The 25,217-nt window shown below is 33.6% G+C and overlaps 3 protein-coding genes across 3 annotated transcripts; 2 read left to right on the forward strand and 1 right to left on the reverse strand.

The window, feature by feature from the left end:
- Positions 1-339: 339 nt before the first annotated feature.
- Positions 340-5,058, forward strand: LOC18034598 (cell division cycle protein 48 homolog). The gene is made up of 9 exons (XM_006424443.2): positions 340-438; positions 538-703; positions 1,152-1,380; positions 1,498-2,264; positions 2,500-2,721; positions 2,868-2,939; positions 3,186-3,467; positions 4,092-4,451; positions 4,568-5,058. The coding sequence occupies exons 1-9, from the start codon at positions 410-412 to the stop codon at positions 4,862-4,864; spliced, it is 2,424 nt and encodes an 807-aa protein (XP_006424506.1). The 5' UTR covers positions 340-409; the 3' UTR covers positions 4,865-5,058.
- Positions 5,059-9,280: 4,222 nt separating this feature from the next.
- On the forward strand, positions 9,281-12,374 carry LOC18034376. Its single transcript, XM_006424445.2, has 4 exons — positions 9,281-9,444; positions 10,792-11,003; positions 11,872-12,020; positions 12,103-12,374. Exons 1-4 carry the CDS (start codon positions 9,399-9,401, stop codon positions 12,188-12,190), a joined length of 495 nt encoding a protein of 164 aa, XP_006424508.1. The 5' UTR covers positions 9,281-9,398; the 3' UTR covers positions 12,191-12,374.
- Positions 12,375-14,739: 2,365 nt separating this feature from the next.
- LOC18033606 (high affinity nitrate transporter 2.6) lies at positions 14,740-16,692 on the reverse strand. The gene is made up of 3 exons (XM_006424446.1): positions 15,799-16,692; positions 15,583-15,698; positions 14,740-15,421 (listed from the first exon to the last, which is right to left on the reverse strand). Exons 1-3 carry the CDS (start codon positions 16,606-16,608, stop codon positions 14,740-14,742), a joined length of 1,608 nt encoding a protein of 535 aa, XP_006424509.1. The 5' UTR covers positions 16,609-16,692.
- Positions 16,693-25,217: the final 8,525 nt, after the last annotated feature.

Raw genomic sequence — 25,217 nt, forward strand, 5'->3', positions numbered from 1 at the left:
TTAATTATATAATGGTAAATAAGATGGACACAGAATAAAATTTAAGAACTTTTAATTTTACCTTCTTCTTTTTTCCCCTTTTTGAGTGTGAGCAAATTGCATTAATCACAGGTTAAATTGGTCAAAATTATTTGGTGAGTCATCTCAAATGCAACAATAAGACGAAAGGCGACAGACGACAGCATCGGTTACAAAATTTAACTTTATTAATTTAAACACCTTACCTAATAGATTTTGTTACCTTAGGTAATAAGGTAAAAAAACAAGTCCTTTTTCTTGTCAAACAAGACAAGATAAAAAACAGCTATAAAAAAGCCCAACAACCCCACCCGCGCAACAATTACCAGTTTCACTATTTCCATACCCTTCAAAATATCTTTGCTTTCGGCCTCTTCTGTCGAGCGCAACCATGTCTCACCCAGCTGAATCGTCCGACGCGTGAGTCGACTCACTAATTAACTCATTGTCTTTTCCTCCCCCTGCCCTCTCTTTCTCTAAAATTGATTGAATCTGACGGTTCACTGTTTTTCCTTACAGGAATTCCGGGAAGAAGGACTACTCCACGGCGATTCTGGAGAGGAAAAAATCGCCGAATCGGCTGGTCGTTGACGAGGCGATCAACGATGACAACTCTGTCGTCGGCTTGCACCCTGACACCATGGACAAGCTCCAGATTTTCCGCGGCGACACCATTCTCATCAAAGTACGATCTCGCCTCTCTCTCTCATTTTTCTTCATATATTTTTTCTTTAACTTATTGGATGAGTTTTATTTCCTATTGCCATAGGATTATTACTATCATAATTATTTTTATTTATTTATTTGGTTATTGCCTCGTGCTAGTCAAGAGACCTAGGGTTTTGACTTAGCTCGGTGATTATGATTCGTCTTAAGCTGTTGGTGTTAGTTATTAATTACTTTATTTTATTTAGCATTAATTGATTATTTTATTTGCTGACTGGTTAGTAGACTTGAGTTGGATTATTGGAAATCCTATTCGGCAATCTTGCTCGTGTGGCTTTGTTACTCCCTTTGAGGGTTTGCTTAAAGTGCGCATAGGGGTTCATGTGCTGTGTTACGACTTGTATTGATTTTGGTTTTATTTATTACTTATTGCTTTGTGTGTTTCTTTTTGGTGATTTGGTTCATAGGGAAAGAAAAGGAAGGACACTATCTGCATTGCTCTTGCTGATGACACATGTGAGCAGCCAAAGATAAGGATGAACAAGGTTGTTCGGTCGAATCTTAGGGTTCGACTTGGTGATGTTGTATCTGTGCACCAGTGCCCAGATGTGAAGTATGGAAAGCGTGTTCACATTCTGCCAATTGATGATACCATCGAAGGTGTTACCGGAAATCTGTTTGATGCATTCTTGAGACGTGAGCTTCTGACCTGATCTGTATATTAGTTTTCCAACATTTGTTGAGTTCTCTACTTAGTTTCTTTGGTGTGGTATGATGCTGACTCCATGCACGTCGTGGACGTTGTTTTTGCAGCTTATTTCACGGAAGCTTATCGCCCTGTGAGGAAAGGAGATTTATTCCTTGTTAGAGGAGGAATGAGAAGCGTAGAGTTCAAGGTTATCGAGACTGATCCAGGGGAGTATTGTGTAGTTGCTCCAGACACAGAAATTTTCTGTGAGGGGGAACCTATAAAGAGGGAGGATGAGGATAGGTTGGATGAAGTTGGTTATGATGATGTTGGTGGAGTCAGGAAACAGATGGCTCAGATTCGTGAGCTAGTGGAGCTGCCTCTGAGGCATCCTCAACTCTTTAAATCAATTGGTGTTAAACCACCCAAAGGAATCTTACTTTATGGTCCCCCAGGTTCTGGAAAGACATTGATAGCCAGAGCTGTGGCTAATGAAACTGGTGCGTTCTTCTTTTGTATCAATGGGCCAGAGATCATGTCCAAATTGGCTGGAGAGAGTGAAAGCAATCTCAGGAAAGCCTTTGAAGAAGCAGAGAAGAATGCTCCATCAATCATCTTTATTGATGAAATTGATTCAATTGCCCCCAAGCGTGAGAAGACACATGGTGAGGTTGAACGAAGAATTGTTTCACAGCTTTTAACTCTTATGGATGGTCTGAAATCCCGTGCCCATGTCATTGTTATTGGAGCTACTAACAGACCGAATAGTATTGACCCTGCTTTGAGAAGGTTTGGTAGATTTGATAGGGAGATAGATATTGGCGTTCCAGATGAAGTTGGGCGGCTTGAAGTTCTCCGCATCCATACCAAGAACATGAAGCTGTCTGATGATGTAAGTTGCACTTTTTCTCTACTTTCCCCCAGTACAGAATTGATTCGTCTGAGTCATTTAGGTGGATTTGAATTCTTTTATCATCTTGAATCCAGCTTCTCCAACCTAGTTTAACTCTGAAATTTATTGATAATTGATCAGTTTTATGATGATTCTATTATTGGTTGTGTGTGATTCTGGTCAGTGGCTGTTTTTTAGCTTTTGTTAAAGTAATCAACTCAACTTGGTTCTGCAGGTTGATTTAGAAAGGATTGCAAAAGATACACATGGTTATGTTGGTGCTGACCTTGCTGCTCTTTGTACCGAAGCTGCACTGCAATGCATCAGGGAGAAGATGGATGTGATTGACTTGGAAGATGAAACCATCGATGCTGAGATTCTTAATTCCATGGCTGTTTCAAATGAGCACTTCCAAACTGCACTTGGGACAAGCAACCCCTCTGCTCTGCGTGAAACTGTAAGTTTGTTTTGGGGAAATTTATTATGCCTAGAATTGCTTCTCTTTTAAAGTAGGAAAATCTTAGTTACTGTGTAGTACTGACAAATATTTGCAATTGTGATCTAACTCCATTTTGCCCTTTTTTTTTTTTTTTTGACTGGCAGGTTGTGGAAGTTCCCAATGTCAGCTGGGAGGACATTGGAGGCCTTGAGAATGTTAAGCGGGAGCTTCAAGAGGTAATAATCATTGTTGGATTAGGGTTTATGTGGCTACATTTTCTGTTTTCTTTTTTCAGAAACATGTTTACGAGAATGACGATACAGAAATTTCTATTTTGAAACAGTTAGCTAAACAAATCTTTTAACTGTTTAACATGGAGTGATTGTGCTCGTAGTATAGTTTTTCTTACGTCTTATTTCTTCCCTGAACTGCTAGCTAACTTTTTTCTTTTTTCCCTTTCTTTTTTTAACCCGCCTCCGTAGACTGTTCAATATCCAGTGGAGCATCCAGAGAAGTTTGAGAAATTTGGCATGTCACCTTCGAAAGGCGTCCTTTTCTATGGTCCCCCTGGATGTGGGAAAACTTTACTGGCCAAGGCAATTGCAAATGAATGCCAGGCAAACTTCATCAGTGTCAAAGGCCCTGAGCTGCTCACAATGTGGTTTGGTGAGAGTGAAGCCAATGTTCGAGAAATATTCGACAAGGCACGACAATCTGCCCCATGTGTTCTTTTCTTTGATGAGCTGGACTCTATTGCAACTCAGGTAACTTCTTTGTTGGTTCTAAATTTCTAGTTTCTGCATATTCATCTACTTTTGTATATTAAAAGTTGAGATCTGTGCAGGAAGAAACATGATTACCACTACAATATGAAGAAACATGATTACTACTAAAACTTTTTTTGGTTTACAATGAAATACTGAAATAAATAACTCCCTATTGTGCTTCTACTTTGCACATGTTCCCTTTCCTATTGATCATTGAACTTGATTTTGGATTAAGGCTCCGTTTGGTACAGCTTATTAAATAGAGCTTATAACAGTAGAGCTTATAGCAGTAGTGCTTATACCAATGGAGCTTTTGGATAAAAAGTCATTGGGTGTTTGGTTGTCAATAAAAAAAACACTTTTAAACCATTAAAATGTGTGATATTTTTTATATTATATATTTTTTGGAAAAGCTCTCTAACCTCTACTCCCAAAAGCTCAAATTTTGGGCTTTTGCTAGTAGAGGTAAATTAGCTTATTTAAGCTAAAAAAACTCTACTTAAAAAATAACCAAACACCATAAAAATTTTTAAAAAGTGCTTATGCGATTAAATAAGCACTTATGGCTCTTAAATAAGCCATACCAAACAGGCACTAAATAATTCTTTCTTAATGTTATAGAGAGGAAGCAGTGTGGGGGATGCAGGCGGTGCCGCTGATCGGGTTTTGAATCAACTTCTAACTGAAATGGATGGCATGTCGGCTAAAAAAACTGTTTTCATTATAGGGGCGACAAACAGACCTGACATTATTGACCCTGCCCTTTTGCGGCCAGGTCGACTTGACCAGTTAATTTATATTCCTCTCCCAGATGAGGATTCACGCCACCAGATCTTTAAAGCCTGTTTGAGAAAGTCACCAATCTCAAAAGATGTTGATCTGAGAGCATTGGCCAAGTATACTCAAGGCTTCAGTGGGGCTGACATTACAGAGATTTGCCAACGAGCTTGCAAGTATGCCATTAGGGAAAATATAGAAAAGGTATGAGCTTATGGACCGGCCTTCTTGATTTAAATTCATGTTTTGTAGTCAAAATAATAATATTAGGTTTGATGGCGAGTTTGCCAAATAGTTAATGTAATTTGATACTGTTTTAGGATATCGAGAGGGAGAGGAGAAGAAGGGACAATCCTGAGGCAATGGATGAGGATGCTGCTGAGGACGAAGTGGCAGAGATTAAGGCTGCTCATTTCGAGGAGTCCATGAAGTTTGCTCGAAGGAGTGTCAGTGATGCTGATATCCGCAAATATCAGGCATTTGCTCAGACGCTGCAGCAGTCCCGCGGTATTGGATCTGAATTTAGGTTTGCAGAGGCAGGAACTGGGGCTACGACTGGTGCTGATCCGTTTTCAACCTCTGCTGGTGGGGCTGATGACGATGATCTGTATAGTTAGATTTTACTTTCCTTAAATTAAGTGACTATTCTGTCTTTAGCTTTTACCACATCAAACTCAGTTCTGACTTTGAGCTGGGGGTAGGTTTCCGGGCCAATGTTATTGCTTTTCAAAATGTTTTAAAGATATTGTTGTTATTTATCATTAATAACTTGCAATGAAAATTCAGAAGTTCATCGGGATTTTATGTTTGATCAAGCAGTGTCCTTTTATGTTACTAACAGGAATTTTAATTATTCGTTTTGAATTGTGTTGCCTAGTCTATAAAATAAAGCCGTGCGTTACTCAGGTTTAGCATCAGCTTGAGGGGTAATTTAGTTAGGAGTTACTTGTACAGGAATGTCCTTGTCATGTTGCAAAAATTAGGCTGAGGCTTTTATTACCAGAGTCAGTATCTGATTTGGAGCCATACCGATTAGACTAGTAATTGTCGCTATTGTGATGTTTTTGTTTGTTTTCACGATTAATCTTTGGAGCCGAAATTTCAGAGACATAATAGTAGTTGGTGTTAAAGCGCTGTAGTTTTTGGCCGGCAGAGAAGCCAATCAGCCATTGCCGATAGCAAACGAGCACCATATACTTCTTTTAACTTATATTGTATTTGAGCCTCGTATTTATGCCGATAGATGTCCAAGCAAGCGTGGTTGGGTAGCATAATTAGAACCTTAAAATGTATCATGACCTGTCATGTTCACGAAAACTATCACGAGTATCTTGAAAGTTTGTGAATGGTTATGTGATACTTTATAGATTTTTTTGGTATTGGGAAAAGGATCGTCCATCTTATTACACATGTAGCTCTATCAAATCAAAAGAAAATATGTTTGTACAAAATCTCTATGATAATAAGTTATAGAAGCTATGAATGCCAGTCGATTCAATGGGCAAAAAATCCTTTGGGTTAATAACATTTAGTTGTGATCATGTTACTTGAAAAAAGAAAAATTACGGGGAAGAAACAGTCTATAGAGCAACAAAGTTTTACGGTTCGCTCAGATGGCACAATAATAAATAAGGCAGGGCTATACAAATTTGCTGAGTTCACATGCTTTTCAAGGAAACCCTGCTGGTCATTTATGAGTCTCGAATTTATGTGAATAGTAAATGACCAACAGAAGTTACCAAATATATATATATATATATTATGAGTACTGATAGAATTGGAGTAAAGCGGGTTCTACAGATTTGAATACAATACGATCCGATTCATTTATTATGCAATACGCTTCATCCTACACACATCGACTACTTAATTTGGTTTAAATTTTAATAAGTTCAATAGAAAATACAAAACAATTTGTATTGGATTGAGTTTCATTTTAAATTTGCCAAATTACATGTCCATCGATGATTATATAGAGATTGATAGATTTTAAGAAAACAGTACACTATATGTATTTTTAAAATCGTGGCTGTACGTGTAACCGATATTCCATGAATTTTGCTGCATATAGAAGCATCATTCATAAATAGTGCACAATGCCAAAAAACAATATATATATATATATTAACTCAATTCCTCATCCATACATATTAATAGATAAATCTTCTGATGATTAAGAAAAAAAAAAATTAAAAAGAGATAAAACTTGCCATAAACTTGGATAAAAAAGAACATATACATATAGGACATATAGAATATGGATTAGTAATTTTGTCTTGGGAGTGTGAACAAAACGTGCATCATGGCTTTGGTTTATTAGAACACCCACCAAGAGTCTGAGAGTTCACAAAACGGCTTGGAGCGGATGCATGCCTAAACCCTTTTGGCATGCAATTTTTCACTTGTTTGGCATGAAACACCCCGTGCTTGTGCATCCATAGAGGCTTCATTTTCATGTAATCTTCCGATAACGGCCTCATCGTGCTCGGAACACTCGACGGCGGGATGCTGCGTCCGGCCATCGAAACATGAAAACATGACAGTAATAATATTAATAGAAAGAAATCGATGACCCTCATCATATCGTAATATTTTGAGACAGACGTTTTTGTTACAATTATAATGTAATGTGGTCGTTTTGAGATATCTCAAATTGAGGGTGCATGAAGGGCTTTATATAGTGGCGGGTTAATTAAATAAGCTCGTGAGTAGCTGAATAAAGGCATGCATGCAGATATGGAATAGTAAAATGACAACACAGCTCATTTCTTGCTAGCGTTATTATATCTTTGGAGGTGTGGTGGTGTGGTGAGTTTGGTGAGGTGGGTGCTCCTTTTCGCTGTGACCAAAAGTGATGATGCCCGTGATGTTTTGTTAATTTCATTTATATATGCAGATGCTCCAAAATCTTTGCATTACAACATATAACAAGTATTTATCTTTACCTGTGATTTTCACATTGGAATTTGTTCATGTATATTAATGCAGATGTATTTATTGCTCAAATTTGAAATCCTGGTTTAGGTCTTGTCATTATTTAAGCTCGTTATAATATTATCTTCCGCACTCGCCCTCCCATTTGCCTCTCTTTAAAGCTGTTGGGTCCTGATTCTTAATTGAAGAAGCTAGCTAGAAAAATGTACACACAGCCGCATACATTCAAATTCAAATTCAACGAGCTAGAAAGCTGATAGTGAGCATCAGCGTTACTTCTTTAATGCCACTTAAAATGGTAGAGATCTAGATAAACTAATAACACATAAAAGACTCTAATATAGGGTAACAATTGATTGAATGCATCAATGAGAAAGCAATTGGTTAGCAGAATCACGTTGGAAAATTAACCAAATCTGTACATTCTTTAATGGTCTAATTTTATTTGATTAAATTTGCTGCCGCCTTCTGTGGTTCTGCATTTAACTACATTCTGCATAAGAGTCATGAGCAATGGAGGGTTGCAGTGCGTGGCTGCCGCTCGCCTTCAATAAAAGAATTAAGACCAAAGATATTACGTACGGTCACTTGTATTCCTCTAACATTTGATCTACGGGGACACAGGCTCAAAACAATATTATTGTTTAAAAAATAATAATAATAAGTGCCAAATTCTGAACTTCATTGAAATATAAGAGAATAAGTTGCAAGGAAATCTCATACGCCTAGTGAAAAATCAGATTGATGGAGAGTAAAAAAGAGGTTATAATCAAACGATTAAAAATTATTTATAGAGTAGATAAAAGCGACGAAAAGAAGTTCAAAATTTTCATTGAAAAAGGTTGGTGCCAGTTATTTAAAATTATTATCCACGGTTTAAAATTATCTTCATCTAACCAATAATTAAACTTATTATATGGGGTATTTAGAAGTGAATGATGAACCTCAATCAATCAATTTTTTTCTTTTTTCCTCTTTTGCTTCATTGATAAACTTATATAAATGAGAAAAAAAGTTTCATGAAGCTATTAAAGCAGGGAAACTTCTGGCTCGCACTATGTCAAGGTTATTAAATCTGGAGCGTAACATTTACTGCATTCCATTACTTTTATTTATTGCATTTATTTATTTATTTTTCATGTGTTTGCTTGAAGGTGGGCGAATATCAACTACATTATTCACCTCAAAGTTTCACATGTAAAGAACATCATAATCAACTCAGCTTGAATTGAAAGCAATATTACGATTTTTTTGGGGGGGGGGGGGGGGGGTGTTGGAATTACATATACAATAGTTACTTAATCCTTATTTCCATATTATGAATTTATGAATAGCCTTTGCTTTGACAGTAGACCTGATTGAAAAGAAACTTGAACTCAAATTCCATTACACCAGCACAAGACACTATAAATAATTGAATAATAATATTCATTTGTACTTAAACTGTAAAATCATGTTTGGATATCGTGTGTTATGGGTAGAAGTTATGACGTTATGATGTGTTCGAAAATTATTAAATGGCGAGGGAGTCGGAGGGGAGGATTGAGAATTTTTCTCACACTTATAAATTGAATACCAATCTTTTCTACAAGTAATATGGGATAATCTTGACAATTTTCACATAACACAACCGGTTGAGATAATCTTTTATAAGTGTATTTGGGAATAAGGTTGGGCAGCTGTACCTTAAAAGTTACAGCAATAAAACACTAGCTGCTATAATTTAAAAATTATATTAATTTAATTTTTCACATGTATGATGAAAGATCTCTTATATCTTTGATAATTTTATAAAAATTCATATTTATTATATATTGTTAACTTTTATTTATAATTATAATTTTTATCTACAACAAATGTACCTTAAAAGGTATAATACGTTAATTCCAAACATGACCTAAGTATTTTTACACAAATCAGTGCTATATGCCTAAAGTTATATTGTGGACGAATCTACTACAGGTGGTAAAAATGAAGACATATTTGATATTATTACACAGTATAAGGACTAGTTTGATAATTTGCCCTTTTGAAACCGTGAACTTTTTTAAGGGCGAAGGTGAGAAATTCCCTGGCAGTAACGATAGGAGGACCTTTTTTTGCCCCTTTGATTAGAAAGATAAGGGAACTTCAAAAACTAGCAACACAGTTTATGTTGTGTTCGTAGTGTTAGAAAAATATAACTACACATAGACAGGGGACAGAGACCCTTTTCGAATGGAGCTCGCGCTGCAGTCTCTGTCTTCTGCTTCATTCTCTATCAGTAAGTTAATAAAAATATAATCAATGTTTTTAATTTTTTTTTTCATGTGAACGTAACAGATGCAATAAACTGAAGGTAGTTAGTTGATGCAAATGTATAAAACTAAGAGAAAAAATTGGCATTAATAATGGGAAGTGCAAGTTGGAGTTTTATGGGGAGGTTTTTAATGTGCCTATTTGTATTTTAAAGAGTCATTTAGAGATGGGTTTTTATTTATTTGGTGAAACTACCATATACAACTAACTCATTATAGTCTTTATAGTGAAAGGTTTGTGTTTTAGTGGAGTTGCGGTCTTAATTAAGATGAGGACTGTTGCTAGTTGTCTTGTGTTTTTGAAACAAATTAGAGTGGTTGTGGGTGGTGAAGGGATCTGTAGAAATAGGGGGGACACAAGAATTAATGTTGATTAAAGATGAGAGCTTCGTTGAACTACTAGTAATTGGATGGGTCAATTTAATGCTTTGATCGGTTTTTGCAATTGTGATTTTTGGTATGCTTGTACGGGGAAGAAAACTATTTTCTTGGATATGCTTTGATATTAGTGAAATGTTTTGCTTTGCTGCTAATATGGGGTTTCGGATTTTCTATTTGGGCAAGGCTTCTTGTTATTTTCATGCAGGAAATAGAACAGAAAGATCCTCCATTTGTGACTTAAACACTAATTTTTGCTTAATCTCTTATCTTAATGCTTGATTGGCTGTCTGTGTGGGTTCAGCCGCTGCACTATGACTTATGTTTCTGGATTTGCCTTGAAATTGGAAGATATTGATGGTTTTAACTAGTGTTGGAAAGTGCATTTTCCTTAATCCTTAATGAAACATTGTTGTGAATGTGATCATATGAGATCAAGATTGATTATCTACGTTGTGACCGAGACACAAAATTTGAGGAATTTGAAGCCTAGATGAACGATAGCATTCACATTGAAGTTTGAACAAATACTTAATAGAATGGTTGGGATTTAGTGAAAGGAAACACTTGGAATCATAGAAAATGCTTAAAAATTTTGAAAAATTGATCTTTCATTCAAAAAATTCATTTTGTTTTACTATCTGTTATATGTTTCTCTATCCTAGTGGACCGATGGATTGCTTAACTGCTTTCTTTGGGCCAGAGTGGCATCCAGTTTCTCTATGGATGAATCGATTTCTAACATGTCCATTAGAATAAGTTATTTTTCTTTCTAATAACTGGACTTGTGTTTGTGTATATGGGATGGGGCGATGGGCCTTCCTTTATGCTCATGCATTTATTATTATTCTTATATCGTACAATATAGTAAATTCAAAATACACTGTTATGGGATGGTGGTTGCTCTGGCTGATCTTTACCTTGATGCTGTGAAGTCACTAGGGACTTGAAACTGAGAGTTTGTACTGGGTTGCATGGTAAAGCTTTTTCTTCAATTGACATAAAATCACAGGAACAAGAAAGAAAGTTGCCTACAGTATCTTCTGCTTTACCAGAAACAGCTGCTTCTGTGGCAATTGCTGCCACAGTTGTTGGTGCAGCAGCTACCTTGCTTGTGAGGAGAACAAAAGGTTCTGAGGAGACTGAGGTGCGATATTTATTTATGATGACACATAAAATTTACATCTTTACAAAGAATCATACAAGTTAAGGTATATGAATATATAATGTTTGCTGAATTGCTGTATCACGACTGTTTCAGAATGTTTCTTTGATTTTTTCCTTTTGCATAGGGAAAGAAGGATAAATATATGGCCTATGTGTTGTTTTGCAGAAATACAAAAGAAATAATATCGCTAACTGAAGTAGTTGTCTTACAATTGGTCGGACCATAATTTTGTATTATATGTTAAATAACTACAAGCTGCAGTTACTAGACTATTAACTTTATCCAGACTGTGGGATATCATAGACACATTATATTATTTATTGTAACATAACTACTTTTTGTTATATTAGTTATGGGGATTGAAATCTCCTTTCCTCTGCTAACTGTAAATTTATAAATATAAATAGGAAAAACCAGCAAAGAATGTCCAGATGGACTTGAATAGGATCCATGAGTGACCTCTTGAGCATGTGCAAAACCACGTTAGAGACAGGGACATGGTTACGAAAATCAGTGAACAGCATGTTTCCAGTAGTATTATGTTTTTAAAGAGTTTAATTGTGACATAGAGATTAGAAGTTTTTAATTTCTCAACATCTCATTTTGTTAAATCCTTTTCTCTCTTCTGTCATTCTTTTCAAATAAGTATTTTATGGGAACACTAAATTGCTTAGAAAAGAAAATGAAAGAACAAAATGTTAACATTCTGTTCTGTTTCAAGGACAACACCCCATGAGAGGGGGGGGGGGAAATCTGTTTCTATAGCATCTATATTTATAGCTATTAATTTTCTTTTTCCAAATGCCCTGAGATTTCAGTAAGATGGAAATCCTTCTTCAAAATGCAGATTCCTCTTAAAACATGTGAAGATTGTGGTGGCTCGGGTATATGCCCTGAATGCAAGGGCGAAGGATTTGTGCTTAAAAAACTGTCTGAGGAAACTGCAGAAAGGGCAAGGCTGACCGCAAAGAACATGGCCACTCGATATACTGCAGGGTAAAAATTTCCCTTTCATCTCTCTTGCTCAGTTTCTAGTCTATCAATGTTAGAATTCACCTGATGAACTGAACTATATCAGGCTTCCCAAGAAATGGAGCTACTGTACAAAGTGCTCTTCTTCACGATCCTGTGCTACTTGTGGCGGTCGTGGGAAGTTAAGCTTGTAGGTTTTCTAATTTTCTGCTTCTAATTGAGATTGGTGATTTTATATGCATTCTTACTGCATTACATAATACACTGTACTTCAATTTACGTGCAAAGTATTATGCTCATGTATATTTTCGTTGTAACTGCAGTGCTCTTTTGAATATAGTTAAATTTCATCAAATTGATGTGTACATAATAATGTTATCATTGGCCTTTTCTCATTGCAATATTACAAAAATCTCAACTTCGAGTTCTTTTGCTAATATCATTTCCCTTGTATTCATTTTCTGTGTTCCAATCCTCTCGTCATTGGTTTGTACAGGTTGAGAAAGTACTTTTACTAGTTCCTCTTGTTGTATGTTACAGCCATAGCAAGTTTTTTGTTACATTTGCAGCGTGTTTATTACAATTCTCAAGTTTTGTGTTACTGATCGCAACTTGTGTCTAAATGCAAACTTGTGAGTTGTAACTAGCAAGAACTTGTGATTAGTAACAAAAAAATTGTGACGTTTAAAACATGCAATTGTTAGAAGGTAATTTCTTCCTGTCTAGAAACATCAGAAATACTGATTAAGGCGGCAGTTGAGGGAGGATTTGACTTCTGAAAGCCGATTTATTAGTAAGAAATTCATGGATTGAAAGTTGCTGGATTCGGATAGTGATTTTCGTCGTATGACAAATCTGAAAGAGATTGATTTAAGGAGGGGTGAGCTGCCATGCATACTGGATGCACCAGAGGAGTTGACCAACTCATTAAAATTCAGTGTTAATTTTTTTAATAAATTTAATTAATACTAGGGTTCTATACACGTGTGGAAGTTTAAAATGGAAAGAAATTAGACAAGATGTTACTGTAAGACACTATGATGGCTATAGAGAAATGATAGGGACAAACTATTGTGTATAAATTGTCGTAATATGAAATAATTGATTGGGTAAAAATACCAAAAGATTCTCATAAATTCATTTTCATTACTCATTTGCATAAATTGGACTCAATTCCTTAGATTCAAACTTAGGGTACATAAATTAATTATTTCAAAAGTTTTACGACAAGATTTTACTGAACCCGTTGCTATATATATATATATTGCAATGTCCTCCCAATTCTTGCTAAATTCAGCCATTTGCAACCTCAATATTGCATTTGAAGTCATTTTCATTTTTAGGTAACTTTGGCACTTGGATGTCCACATTCAAAAAATTTCGTTCTCACACTACTATATATGTGTTAAAAACACTTTGTCTCATATCTAAACTTTATATATATAATAGTTTTGTAATCCAGAATTTTAAAGTGTAGAAAAATTTTAGAAAAATTTTAAAACCGTACGGTTTAATAGTATTATGAAATTAATCGAAAATTTTTTTAAATTTTTTCGCACTTTAAAATTTTGAATTAGAAAATAACGAAAATAGAAAAACTTGCCTTCTTGCTGAAAGTTGCAATTTTATAATGCAAGTGTTAGTTTATTAATTTTTTAAAAACTAAAATCTTATCACTTTAGTTTATTTGACCCTCCATTGTACGGTATAGGCAGGCCACGTTATCAGGGCAAAGAGTCAAATCGACTGGTGATTTTTAAAATGAAGGACAAGTCACTCGCATCTGTACGGCCGAAAATTAAGGTTACTGCTCATGTGAGTTTGTATAGCTTATCAGAGCCGAGTCAACTTCTCCTTAGACATCGGGAAGTTGCCCAGAATCTTCTTAAATTTCAACTCCCTGGATTTTTAAAACCCTATTTCTGGACGATGCCAGGCTGTGTTGGAACCTCGTGTGTACATTTATTGTTCTTATATTTTAAGGAACATATTTTACTAGGATATTGGTTATTACAAGCACCCGCAATTTTACAGCTTCTTTTGACATAAACTTTGAAACTTTAAATCTGAAAGAATTTAAACATTCATCTATCCGCAAGAGAGACTAAAAAGCACGCATGACACAAATTGTTTAAAGATGAGCACAACCCAGATCCAAAATTGAAGATTATAATTAAAGATGATATCCCAAATTTAGAGATTGTCAGTAACTAATAATATTCGCAAGAGAGACTAAAAAGCAAAAGGAAATATAATTAAAGTTACCAAACGGTTGTGGCTCAGTTGGCGACGCAGGCTAGGTAAGTGGGAAGAGCTCTCGGGTTTGATCTCCACTAAACACACTATTTGGGAGGGGTAAAGAGCCTTAACTGTGACTACACCCCGAATCCGAATTAGTCGGGGCCCAATGCGGTCGCCGGAAATCGGATGGTTTAAACAAAAAAAAAAAAGAAATATAATTAAAGTTGTTTGACAGAAAGATAGGTTTTCAACAGAAGTTACAAACATATATCATTACCAAGATTACATAAGACACATATCACTCTGCAATAATTCATCTATATTACATATAAAATTATATGAAATATAGATTACTAAAAAGAGTAAAAAGATCAAGAAGAGTCGACCGTAATACTACTAATACGCAAAATTCAGAGAACATACTGTACATCTAGCTTGGTTAACTTATTCTAGCTATATAGGGTTCAATATGTATGCACTCTGTTGATCATCATGAGACTGATTAAACAGCATGGACTGGTGTAGAGGTTGGTGGAGTTGGTGCTGAAGCAATGTTATTGTTTACGCGTTTACCACGTTCGGACTTGCTGTTCTCCGCAAACTTAAGGCTGCCTTCATGCATGCCTCTAAGCTTCTCCTCCTCAGTCCATTCAGATGAATAATAGTACTCCTCGTTTGATCTCTGAGGGTCTTTTGATGGAGGAAGTAACATGCTTCCCCACTGAGGAAAATGAATGAGTGCCACAGGGAGAGTGCAAGCCACAGTCAAAGCACCCATCAGAGAGATTCCCGTTGCTGTGCTGAATTTTGAGTTTGAGAAAAAAGCTAGCTGAGTTAATCCCGAACCGAAGTTCCCTCCGGCTCCTGTTAGGCCTGAGAGTACACCCAATGATCTGCGGGAAACAAATGGGACTATCCCAAATGTTGCACCACAGGCGGCTTGTGTCCCCATCGAGAAGAGGACCATTGCCACGACGGCGATGGGAAGTGACTCTGCACGGCCGAGCCAGACGCAGAACACTCCTCCTAGTGTTTGAAATATCCAGAGTGTCCATAGCCTGCCCCGCATCCCAAACAATCTGCCTGCCACATCGGAAGCGTAGCCGCCGAACGGACGGGCAAAGATGTTGGCCATGCCAAAGGTTGCGGCTATAGTTCCGGCAGTGTGTAGCTTGAGATTGAACCTGTTACATGCACAATAATTTCCGGTTAGTTCAAGTGCCGGAGCAGGTAACAATTAAAGAATTTGGATCCAATATCCGAGCTGCAAAATGCTGAGGACAAGCACACTTCAGCATTGAATCCAATAGTTAAAAGGTGAGAAAATTTTAATTATTTAACGTACCTGTCATACATAAACTCAGAAATGATGTTGTTGGTGGTCAATTCAATTCCCATGGAGAAGCCATAAAGAACAAAGAAGACCCACGTTCTATAATTTTTGATCCCATACCAAAAAACCTGAAAGTAATAAAGATCGAATTAATTAATCAGCTTTTACACACACACACACACATATATATATATATAACACGTTAGTAAGCTTAATCTAATTAATTACCTTGGAGAATTTATCTTTGTTAACATTACCCTTCTTCTGTAGGGCACCAAGGTTACCATCAGGTAAGTCTTGGCCTAATGTTAAAACCAAGATGCCCATGATGACATGAAGCCAGCCAGGGATGAAAAACGCAATTCTCCACGCAGTAAACGGCGTCGCACCAGCTAGTTTGATTACTTCAAAAACTAGAGGCATCAAAAGTTGAGTGACACCACCACCCATATCACCCCAGCCACCAGCACATCCATTAACAAGCCCAAGAATCTTGCCATTGAACATTATAGTCGTCCAATATTGGCAAGACACAAACGTTGCAAGACAAAATCCGATCATGAATCGGGCGGCTATGTATCCCTGAGCATCGGATACAAACGACATGCAAAATACAGCGGGTGCTGATAACAGTAAAAGAAATGAAGTGCCATATCTTGGGCCAATTAGGTCACAAACTGCACCCATTATAAGCCTGGAGAATATGCTACCGGAAACGGAAGCAACGCCGGCGTTACCGACGTCAGTTTTGGTTAAGTTGAGGTTGTCCCGGATGATGGGAACTAAGGGAGCGGCAGCAAAGGTGGAGATAAAGCAAGTGAAAAATGAGACCCAAGCTAAGTGAAAGGTTCTCATGTGAGGTTTAGCAAAGGAAAAAACTTTGAAAGCTTTGGCTCTGTGTTCAGAATCAACTGGCAAATCAAATTTGACAGTTGTATCAGTTGGGACACTAGGTGATACAACTTCAAGGGCAAAAGTTTGTTCTCTTCCTATGACTCCGTGCATGGAGCTTCCTAGAGACCCTTCATTTTGTGCCATTTTCCCTTTTTCGTCTTCTCTAGAAATAGATAAGAAGAGTGACTAGATATTAAAGAGAAAGTGTGATAAGAGCACTAGAGCTTACAGTTAATGCTTGTGTTGTGTAAGTTTACAGGACGATGTGGGTATTTATAGAGAGCTGGTGAGGAATCCTGAAAAATGAGATGGTGGATGAATTAAAAATATGTAATGAATTTATAAAGTATTGAATAAATTTATTGGGATTGATTCTATCTACAAAGTGACTGAGCATTAACTACTGTGCTACAGGTTAAGAAATACTATGGACTTGGAATATTATGGGTAATATTCAGTACTTGCGCACACCTTTCTGGAAGCAATCGTTTGATAGATCGATTAATATAATAAGCATTAACTAAGGGTCCCCTTCACTTATATATCCTTATACTCAATGTTGGATTAAATCTGAAAAGACAGGATGATATTTTTGTCCCCTATAGAAATTTCTTTTATCGTTTGGGTCCTCAATAAATTTCTAATACTTCCATTTCAGCATCCTCCACGTTAAAATAACATTAATGGAAAGAGAATGATTTAGAGAGTAAATGTGACTGTTAAATTGTTCTAAATGGTTGCTCATATGTCACTGTAATGTCAGCCGTTGTCTTTAAAGGAAAAATGTAAAAGAGTGAGCTTGGAGGGCAGCAGTTCGAAGTCCCACAAAAGTATCGTGGGGTAATTTCTTCATTAATTATAATGTATAATTGAGTGAAATTTTGTGAGTGGAGTCGACATTCATCAAATGTTAATAAGGGTTAATAGTATGATTTGTAAATATCAGTTATAATCTCGTGTAATATAAGTTATAGTTTGAGTAATAATCTCGTATAATTAAAAAAAAAAAAGTAAAAGAGCCAAACACTAATAAATGAATGGGATATCAAAATTTGTAGGACATCGGAATGGTAATAAACATTTTTTTAAAGGATGAAAATGTGATTGTCCGACTTTAAAAAAAAAGAAGATATCTTGAAAAAGATTAATAAAAAGTTTTCTTAAGACACACATCAATGCAAGGTTATGACTTAAAAAAATAAATTAATATTATTCACAACTTAATTATCTAATATAATAGTTTCATTACTTCTATCCTCTTCAATATTTTACGGATGATCAATATTTTTTTAAATATATATTTCTTTTAACAGTTATTACGCAAAAACAGATATATCCCCCCTCCCCCCCAAAAAAAAAAAAGATTTCATATGTCAAAATAAATAGTGAATACACTTATATAATTTAGATATATAGTTTACATTCTAATTGATATGACATGTTATATGTTACTTGTAAAATTTTGATTACAGGTGTCCAGTGTAATAATTAATGACTTAATTACATTAAAATTTATTTAGTATTAATTAACTTATGGGCATTTCAGTAATGGAAAATTTAATTAAAAGTTGGGTGCTGAGAATAAATTTTGAGGTATGGATAATCACACCCATTAGTTAATAATTAGAGAGGTACTTAGAGATACAACTTTTGGACACCAACTTTGAAAGGCTAAGCATTATGTGAAATGAAATTTAGATGGTTATGGGTCAACGAAAAAGCAGCTGCAAAAATTAAGAGTATCAGCTTGTAGTATTGTCTTGATCTGGTAAATAATGAGCTGTGCAGGCCAACGCAGTTTAGAGCGGCGCGGTGGCTGTATGTTGGCGTGTGTTCGGTGGAAGTTGTGCGCGTGTCGTTGCAGCCTATCACTGCCGAGTAGACATGTTCGGTAGAGGTTGTGACATGTTAATGTCTGTCATTAAAGATTCAGATTGAAGGTTTCATGCCACTCCCATCAGAAAATAGGTAAAATTAATAGACATTTAAAAGAAAATAGGTTTAAAAGATTATGATTCTAATTTGAGTTAATTATGAATAAGAATAGACTATGTATTTTAATAAGTTATAATATTTTTATATCTCTTTTTAAGAGATTTACATTAGCATCATAAAAAAACTTTTCTAATTTAACTCTTCAAATACTTATTATTTACTTATATGACAAATAGAAGGTGAACAAAGAGGTTATCTCCTAAAAGATTCATCAAATAAAAATAAACATATATTATTTTAATCAAACTTTTTTCTCCATAGAAATAATAGCAATTATAACATTTCTCTCTCTTCATAAATGATGAGATAAAAAATAATATAATATTAAATTAAAGACTCCAAAAAACTCTTCAATTGAGATTCTTTAAATGAAATAGTGCTTCTCTCCCTTCATTATTGAAAATAGAAAAGCATTATCTTATTTGAAAAATCTCATTTAAAAAGTCTTTTGCAACTCTTTTTGTTGATATAACTCTTCAAGTGAGTAGTGAATCTCAGTTGAAAAGTCTTGTGGTGATGCTCTTATAGTAATAATTATTTATATATTACAAAATACATAAATGCTACACTAAATATTTAAGATGTAATAAAATATTTTATAAAATTACTGGTGACATTAATTTGTTCTTTAGAGTTCTAGCAAATTATTGTGTAGTAATTATACAATTTACATTGAGAGAAAAACATTAAAGAGAATATAAACGTTGAAATTTGGCTTCGCTTATTTCTAGCACTACATGAAAACATATGAAGGATTTTTTTGAAACTATGCCTATTTCTTTTATCAATATTTATATATTGAATTTGAGGTGCTCTATTAATTAATTATTAATGTATTGAATACTTTACTTTTATATTACTTGCACTAGGGGTAACTAAGTCAAAATAATAAGTTTTGCAACTACACCTCTATCAAACTATCATCTCCTCATAATAATAAAAAAGTTTAGTTCCAAAATTATTATTATAGAGAGGTTTTGTTGTATATGAAAGTTGAGTTCTTATCTAACATCATAGATTTAATCTCGGTGTCAATTTGACTATGTAAATACTTATTAAAACTTGACTTAAAATACTAATTTTGGTTAATATTTTTATATTAAGGTAACGATACATGGAGATTTAGAGATGAACTGGAGTCTAAATTTCTTTTATGCAATTATTATTATTATTTTTGAATTCCTTCCTCTGTCTCTTATAGTTAACCGAACTACGACTGTTCTAAACAAGAAATGACCAATCGAATGCCAGCAAAAGATGTTAATTTGCAATTGCGCGCAACCAAGGGAAAAAATTGGAAGTAAATGCGTATAGACTGATCTGCTCAAGCAGTGCTAAATATGCGAAGATACTTCATCTCAAATAAGACCACTCTATCAAAACCCCATGATAAGTCTTTTCCTTGATCAAATGCATACTTATAGATCTATTACACGTTTCATTAATCTAGCTCTTTTTAACAAGACAAGTTTTCAATGCATATTTGAAAACTACTTAAATTTTGCCAAAAAGTGATGCTCAAAACTTTAATTTTTATCAAATAACTATATATCTTAATTAATGTGTAACTTGACAGGAAAAAAGGCAACTACTTTTACATCAATATCCATTGGGTTCCGCTGGAGAATCATGAATAAATGATCACAAATTCACAATGACCCTGAGCGAATGAAAATGTATAAAAAAGACTTTTACAATTTTCTACATAGAATATTAAATAGATTGACGTAACCACCTCTTTTAATTATTTATTAATTTGATTTTTGAATTGGCAAAATTGCATCGAATTGATGATTTTACTCTTTTGGTCTTTAGTAGAGCCTAACAACATTGATGCAAAAGTAACATAATAAAATATCTGCCTTCACTTTCAACATAAGTTGGGTAGTTGGCCGATGATTATCACCCAAAAAGAAGAAAAATGGAATAACAAGATAATATTAGGGAATATGAAATAAATGCTGCTCAAGCGCTGCGGTGTATTTGAAGATATTTGACAATAAGACTCTATCAAAACCGCATGACGGTATCATAAGATTTTGTCAAAATTGAAAATTTTTCCTTTCATCAAATATATTTTCTTTGTGGCATGTTCAGCTTGAAGAAATGAAGGAAAGGAGAAGAAGAAAAAGGAGAAGAGAGAAAAAAAAAAGGATAAAAAATAAATTTCATATCAAATCAAACAATAAAACTTAAGTTATTGTTCATTCTTTTTTTTTCTTTTTCTCTCCCCTCTCCTTTAGTCCTTTTCGTTCGTCTTCCCTCCTCTTATTTTTTACAACTAAACATAGGCTTAAACCTATTACTTCTTCCTATACATATTTGTCGACACATTTGTAATAAATCTATATGTTATAATTCGTACAATCAACTGCGAAAGACGAAGACCAAAGTACATGAAACAGAAAGGAAATGTAATCATTCCATGAATTCGTGGGGAAGTCAAATGAAGAGAGAGAGAGATAAACAAGAGAAAATTTAAAAAAGAAAAAAAAATTGTCCCCATGTGGAAGGTACGTGGAAAATTATTAAAAAATAATTAAAGAGAAGTGCTCATGTGGGAGAGTTATTAAAAATAATTACAAAGAGAAATGAGAAAGATAAAGTCAAACGAGAAAATTCAGATATAAAATAATCATACAGAATATAAATATGTGTCCTTTTTAGCAGATGGGGAAATGACTTCATGTGCGAGTCACATAATATAAAAATGAACTTAAATTTCAGTACGATTTCATGTGGGAGTCATATAAAATGGAGAATAAAAACATATTTTCAAAAGTCAAAGAACCCATAACTATTTTTCTCCCGTCGTTTTGCCATGAAACAAGGCAATTCCGTTTATTCAAAAAGCTAGAATTGCATGCATTTGGTGAATTTATTTTCCTATTGTCGGCCAACTGTCATATCGTATCAAATTGTAATATATAATAATATTTTCATTAAAAAAATAGAGTATATATCAGCCATTGACAATTTGAGAAAAGCTTGGATTATTCTGAGAGAGATTCCGAATTGGTGGAATAATATAATGGCGATTAATTATAATACAAAGAATGAGAGGAAAACTAAAACGATGATCATCGTCAACTTGGGGCCAGAAGCTTATCATGTCTTGCAAAACATCACATTTTAGTCCTTGTTGTACGGCCTCTGATCACCTCAGCTTTTGAATCAGCAGCCGTACTTACTTGCATTTTGTTTTAATGATCTCACCAACTGATCAACCTCGTTCGTCCATTTTGATGCTGCCAATTAAAATATATACATAAATATTATTCAAAGGTTTTTTGTTTCATTCCAGCAGCGGCCAAAGAATAATACTATGATCCTAAATCTGCATTTGAAATGGCATCCACGACGCTCACTCACATATTAATATGTTTTCAATTTTTACAAGTTTTTTTTTTTTTTTTAATTTTTAATTTTCTCCCTTTACATAATTGATTCAAAAACCCAATGGATGAAAGTTTGTGTGATAATATGACGATCAATAAGAAACTATAATAATGACCACATCTAATTAACATGTTCGAAAAACTACTATTTGATGAGGGCTGATAAAACATTTGTGTAGCATATGTTTTTTTATCTAAAATTTGGATGCATAAATATGACCAATATGTTTTTATTTTTTTCTACGTCCGAATGGATTTTTTTTTAAAAAAAATTATTATTTATTATTTCACACGCCATACTCCCTCTCTATACTTCATGCACACACATAAATTAAAGAACTTTCCCCTCCAAATTAAGTTGGTGCGAGGGGGAATCGAAAAGAAATTGTAATAGCATTTGATGAGTTAAAAAAAAAAAGTAACTATCTTTTTTGGAGATGATTATCAGTGTTATTTAGTTGGAAAAAAAAGGTTTATTTTATGGAAATAATTGTAATAGCATCAAATGAGTTAATAGCATTTGATGAGTTAAAAAAAAAAGTAACTATATTTTTTTGGAGATGATTATCAGTGTTATTTAGTTGGAAAAAAAAGGTTTATTTGGAAATAATTGTTTTGGATATTCTTTGCATCTAATATCTCTGAAAGCCTGAAATTAAATTTCATACCATGTTCCATTGAAATTTAAAAAAATGATGAGATTAATAGAAAAGTAGTTTATTTGCCTTAAAATTAACATTAACTAAGACCAAGTGCCTGTTTAATATGGTTTATCTAATGGCTATAATTGTTTATTTAATACCATGAGCTCTTTTAAAATTATTTTTACTATTTATCCTTATGAATGTAATTGATATAAAGAAACATACGTTCTAATAAGGTGAGAAAAATGGTTTTTTTCTGGAAATAATTGTTTGGGATATGCATTGCATTTAATATATCTAAAACACTGAAATTAAATTTCATACAGTGTTCAATAAAATTGGAAAAAAAATTGATGAGATTAATAGAAAAGTATTTTATTTGCCTTAAAATTAGCATTACTTAAGATCAAGTGCTTGTTTGGTATGGTTTATTTAATGACCATAAGTACTTATTTAATGTCATAAGCTCTTTTAATTTTTTTTTTTGTTTGGTTCTTTTTAGAGTAAAACTTTTAAAAATTAAATAAGATATTTTACCTTTATTAGGGAAAGCTTAAATTTTAGGTTTTTGAAAGTAGAAGTTGAAAAACTTTTTGAAAATGTTAAAATGTTTAAAACGTCATTTTCTTATTTCATTTTTTTCATAACATAACTTTAAATAACTTGTTTATTAGAGTAATTTTATAATTTTTAATAAAAACTCTTATTGTAATCAAACAACTAATTTTTTATTTATTTATTGAAAGCTCTACTAAAACGATATCAAACAGAACATAAGAAAAATAGAATCATAATGTTTGGAGTCATTTTAGAGGAAGAAAAAAAAAAAAGATTTTCAGGAAGTCTAGTTAATGCCTAACCCTTAGACTCATGTAGTATTTACCCTCTATTAACCTGTCATTTTTTTAATTTAATTTTTTAACCGATATTTCATATTGCTTACATCTTCATTGTATCTTCCTTATAAAAAAGCAAAAGATAGATAATAATAAACTAGGTTGGTACACGGCCTCTTCAAAGATAACGACGCCGGTTTATATTTAAGTTTGTAAATAGCGTCACCTCTGTCAAGTACAACCGTACGTACCAATTTATCAAGACCCTCACAGTCATCTATATTTTATTTTACACGCAAGCAGTACGGGCCAATGATGTCAGAGTTACACATTTTGTTTTCGGCTCATTATTTTAAGTAAATTTTAAATAAATTGACTTAATCGATCGAATATTGAATTTGAAAACGAAACTAAGATGCCTTTCAAATAAGGAGAGCGGATGCAGCTTCTGAAAGATCACAATTTGGTGCACAATAATGAAGGTGCCATCCATATTTTTTGGAGCTACCCATATAGCTTTGTAATAGTTTGTATCTCAAGTAACTTATTGAGGAGAAATTTAACTAAATTTCTTGTTTTATTGCATGCTTTTCCTGCAAAATTTCTTTCTTTCTTTCTTTCTTTTTTTTAAATGACAAGGGATTAGGGTTAGTATTAGATGGGAAACAATCTTTTGTCATATATATACAAGAATTTTACTTAACTGAAAAGGACAAGTAATTAAGAAAATAAGAAACGGTGACGAAGTAAGCATTGAACGCTGTAATTGGAATTAATTAGCTTTTAATTTCTGCAATATGGATCAATGAAATGCTGAATCCAAGTCGGACGTAGCAAGAATCAAGAATTGCAACTTGGCCAGGTGTCATGTGAAAAGATAAGAATCAATAACATTGTATGCAAAATAACATTTCTAATTATGGTTAACGTAAATGTGAAACTACGAGGAAAATATTTGTCAATTTTTAATTCTAAGTTACAACCACTATTAAGTTAAAAATTTGTGATTAGATGTTAGAGATAAGATTGACTAAGCATATGGGGTGAATCAGCTTTTAATTAATTAATTAATTTGTAATTAGATTCTGATTTATAGAAAGATCTTGATTTTGATTCCACCATAAAGACATCTTAATCTTCGAGAAAAAATGCTGTGGTCATTATAGGGCGGCTATAGCTGAAACTTAATAGTAAAAAAGGTGCCATTGTTATCTGTTAAGAAAATTAACTTAATAAATCAATAATAACCAAAAGAGCTTTTTTTTTTAATTACAAATCTAAATCTCTTTTAATTTCTATTAGATTTTGTATTTTGAAAAGTATTTTTGTATTTTTTTTTCTCTTGAGAAACTCAATTTGCTTTTGTTATGGAGTATTAGAATATAGTGGTTTTATCATCAATTGTTGTGTGTCAAGTGAATATTGATTACTTACCTTCATTAAAAACCGATGATATAATTACAATTATTAGTTGCTAGGATCTAGTATTGGAAAGTTAGTTTTATAATTTCCTTTGTTTTTTCTGATTAGATAGAAAACGATGAATTTATTGCTTCAATTTAGGGTCCATTTAGAATTGTTTTTTATATGTTCAAAAGTGATTTTAAAAAGTTAAAAGTTAATTTTAGTATTTTGTAAAATTTTTAATAAATTAAATGTGACGAAATCATCCCATTTTATAGCAAAATTTTAAAAGGAGAGAAGGAACAATATTTCAAAATCTGATTTTGTGAATAGTCTTATACTTAATACATAATTCTATATATATCTTCATATACCTTATAAAATTTTAAAATTATCCTTATTAATTAGAAAATAAAATTATTAACTTTAAAGAGATTATTAGTATTACTAATTATATTGAGATAAAAAAGAATAAA

This window comes from Citrus clementina, unplaced genomic scaffold (genome assembly GCF_000493195.1).
Source record: "Citrus clementina cultivar Clemenules unplaced genomic scaffold, Citrus_clementina_v1.0 scaffold_8, whole genome shotgun sequence".
NCBI lineage: Eukaryota > Viridiplantae > Streptophyta > Magnoliopsida > Sapindales > Rutaceae > Citrus > Citrus x clementina.

Coding starts and splice junctions, on each gene's coding strand:
- LOC18034598 (XM_006424443.2), top strand. CDS start 410: ATGTCTCACCCAGCTGAATCGTCCGACGC. Junction 2,265..2,499: donor ACATGAAGCTGTCTGATGAT/GTAAGTTGCACT, acceptor TTGGTTCTGCAG/GTTGATTTAGAAAGGATTGC. Junction 3,468..4,091: donor TGGACTCTATTGCAACTCAG/GTAACTTCTTTG, acceptor TTAATGTTATAG/AGAGGAAGCAGTGTGGGGGA.
- LOC18034376 (XM_006424445.2), top strand. CDS start 9,399: ATGGAGCTCGCGCTGCAGTCTCTGTCTTCTGCTTCATTCTCTATCA. Junction 9,445..10,791: donor TTCTGCTTCATTCTCTATCA/GTAAGTTAATAA, acceptor GATGCTGTGAAG/TCACTAGGGACTTGAAACTG. Junction 12,021..12,102: donor GCCACTCGATATACTGCAGG/GTAAAAATTTCC, acceptor GAACTATATCAG/GCTTCCCAAGAAATGGAGCT.
- LOC18033606 (XM_006424446.1), bottom strand. CDS start 16,608: ATGGCACAAAATGAAGGGTCTCTAGGAAGCTCCATGCACGGAGTCATA. Junction 15,699..15,798: donor ACAAAGATAAATTCTCCAAG/GTAATTAATTAG, acceptor TATTACTTTCAG/GTTTTTTGGTATGGGATCAA. Junction 15,422..15,582: donor TCTGAGTTTATGTATGACAG/GTACGTTAAATA, acceptor TGCATGTAACAG/GTTCAATCTCAAGCTACACA.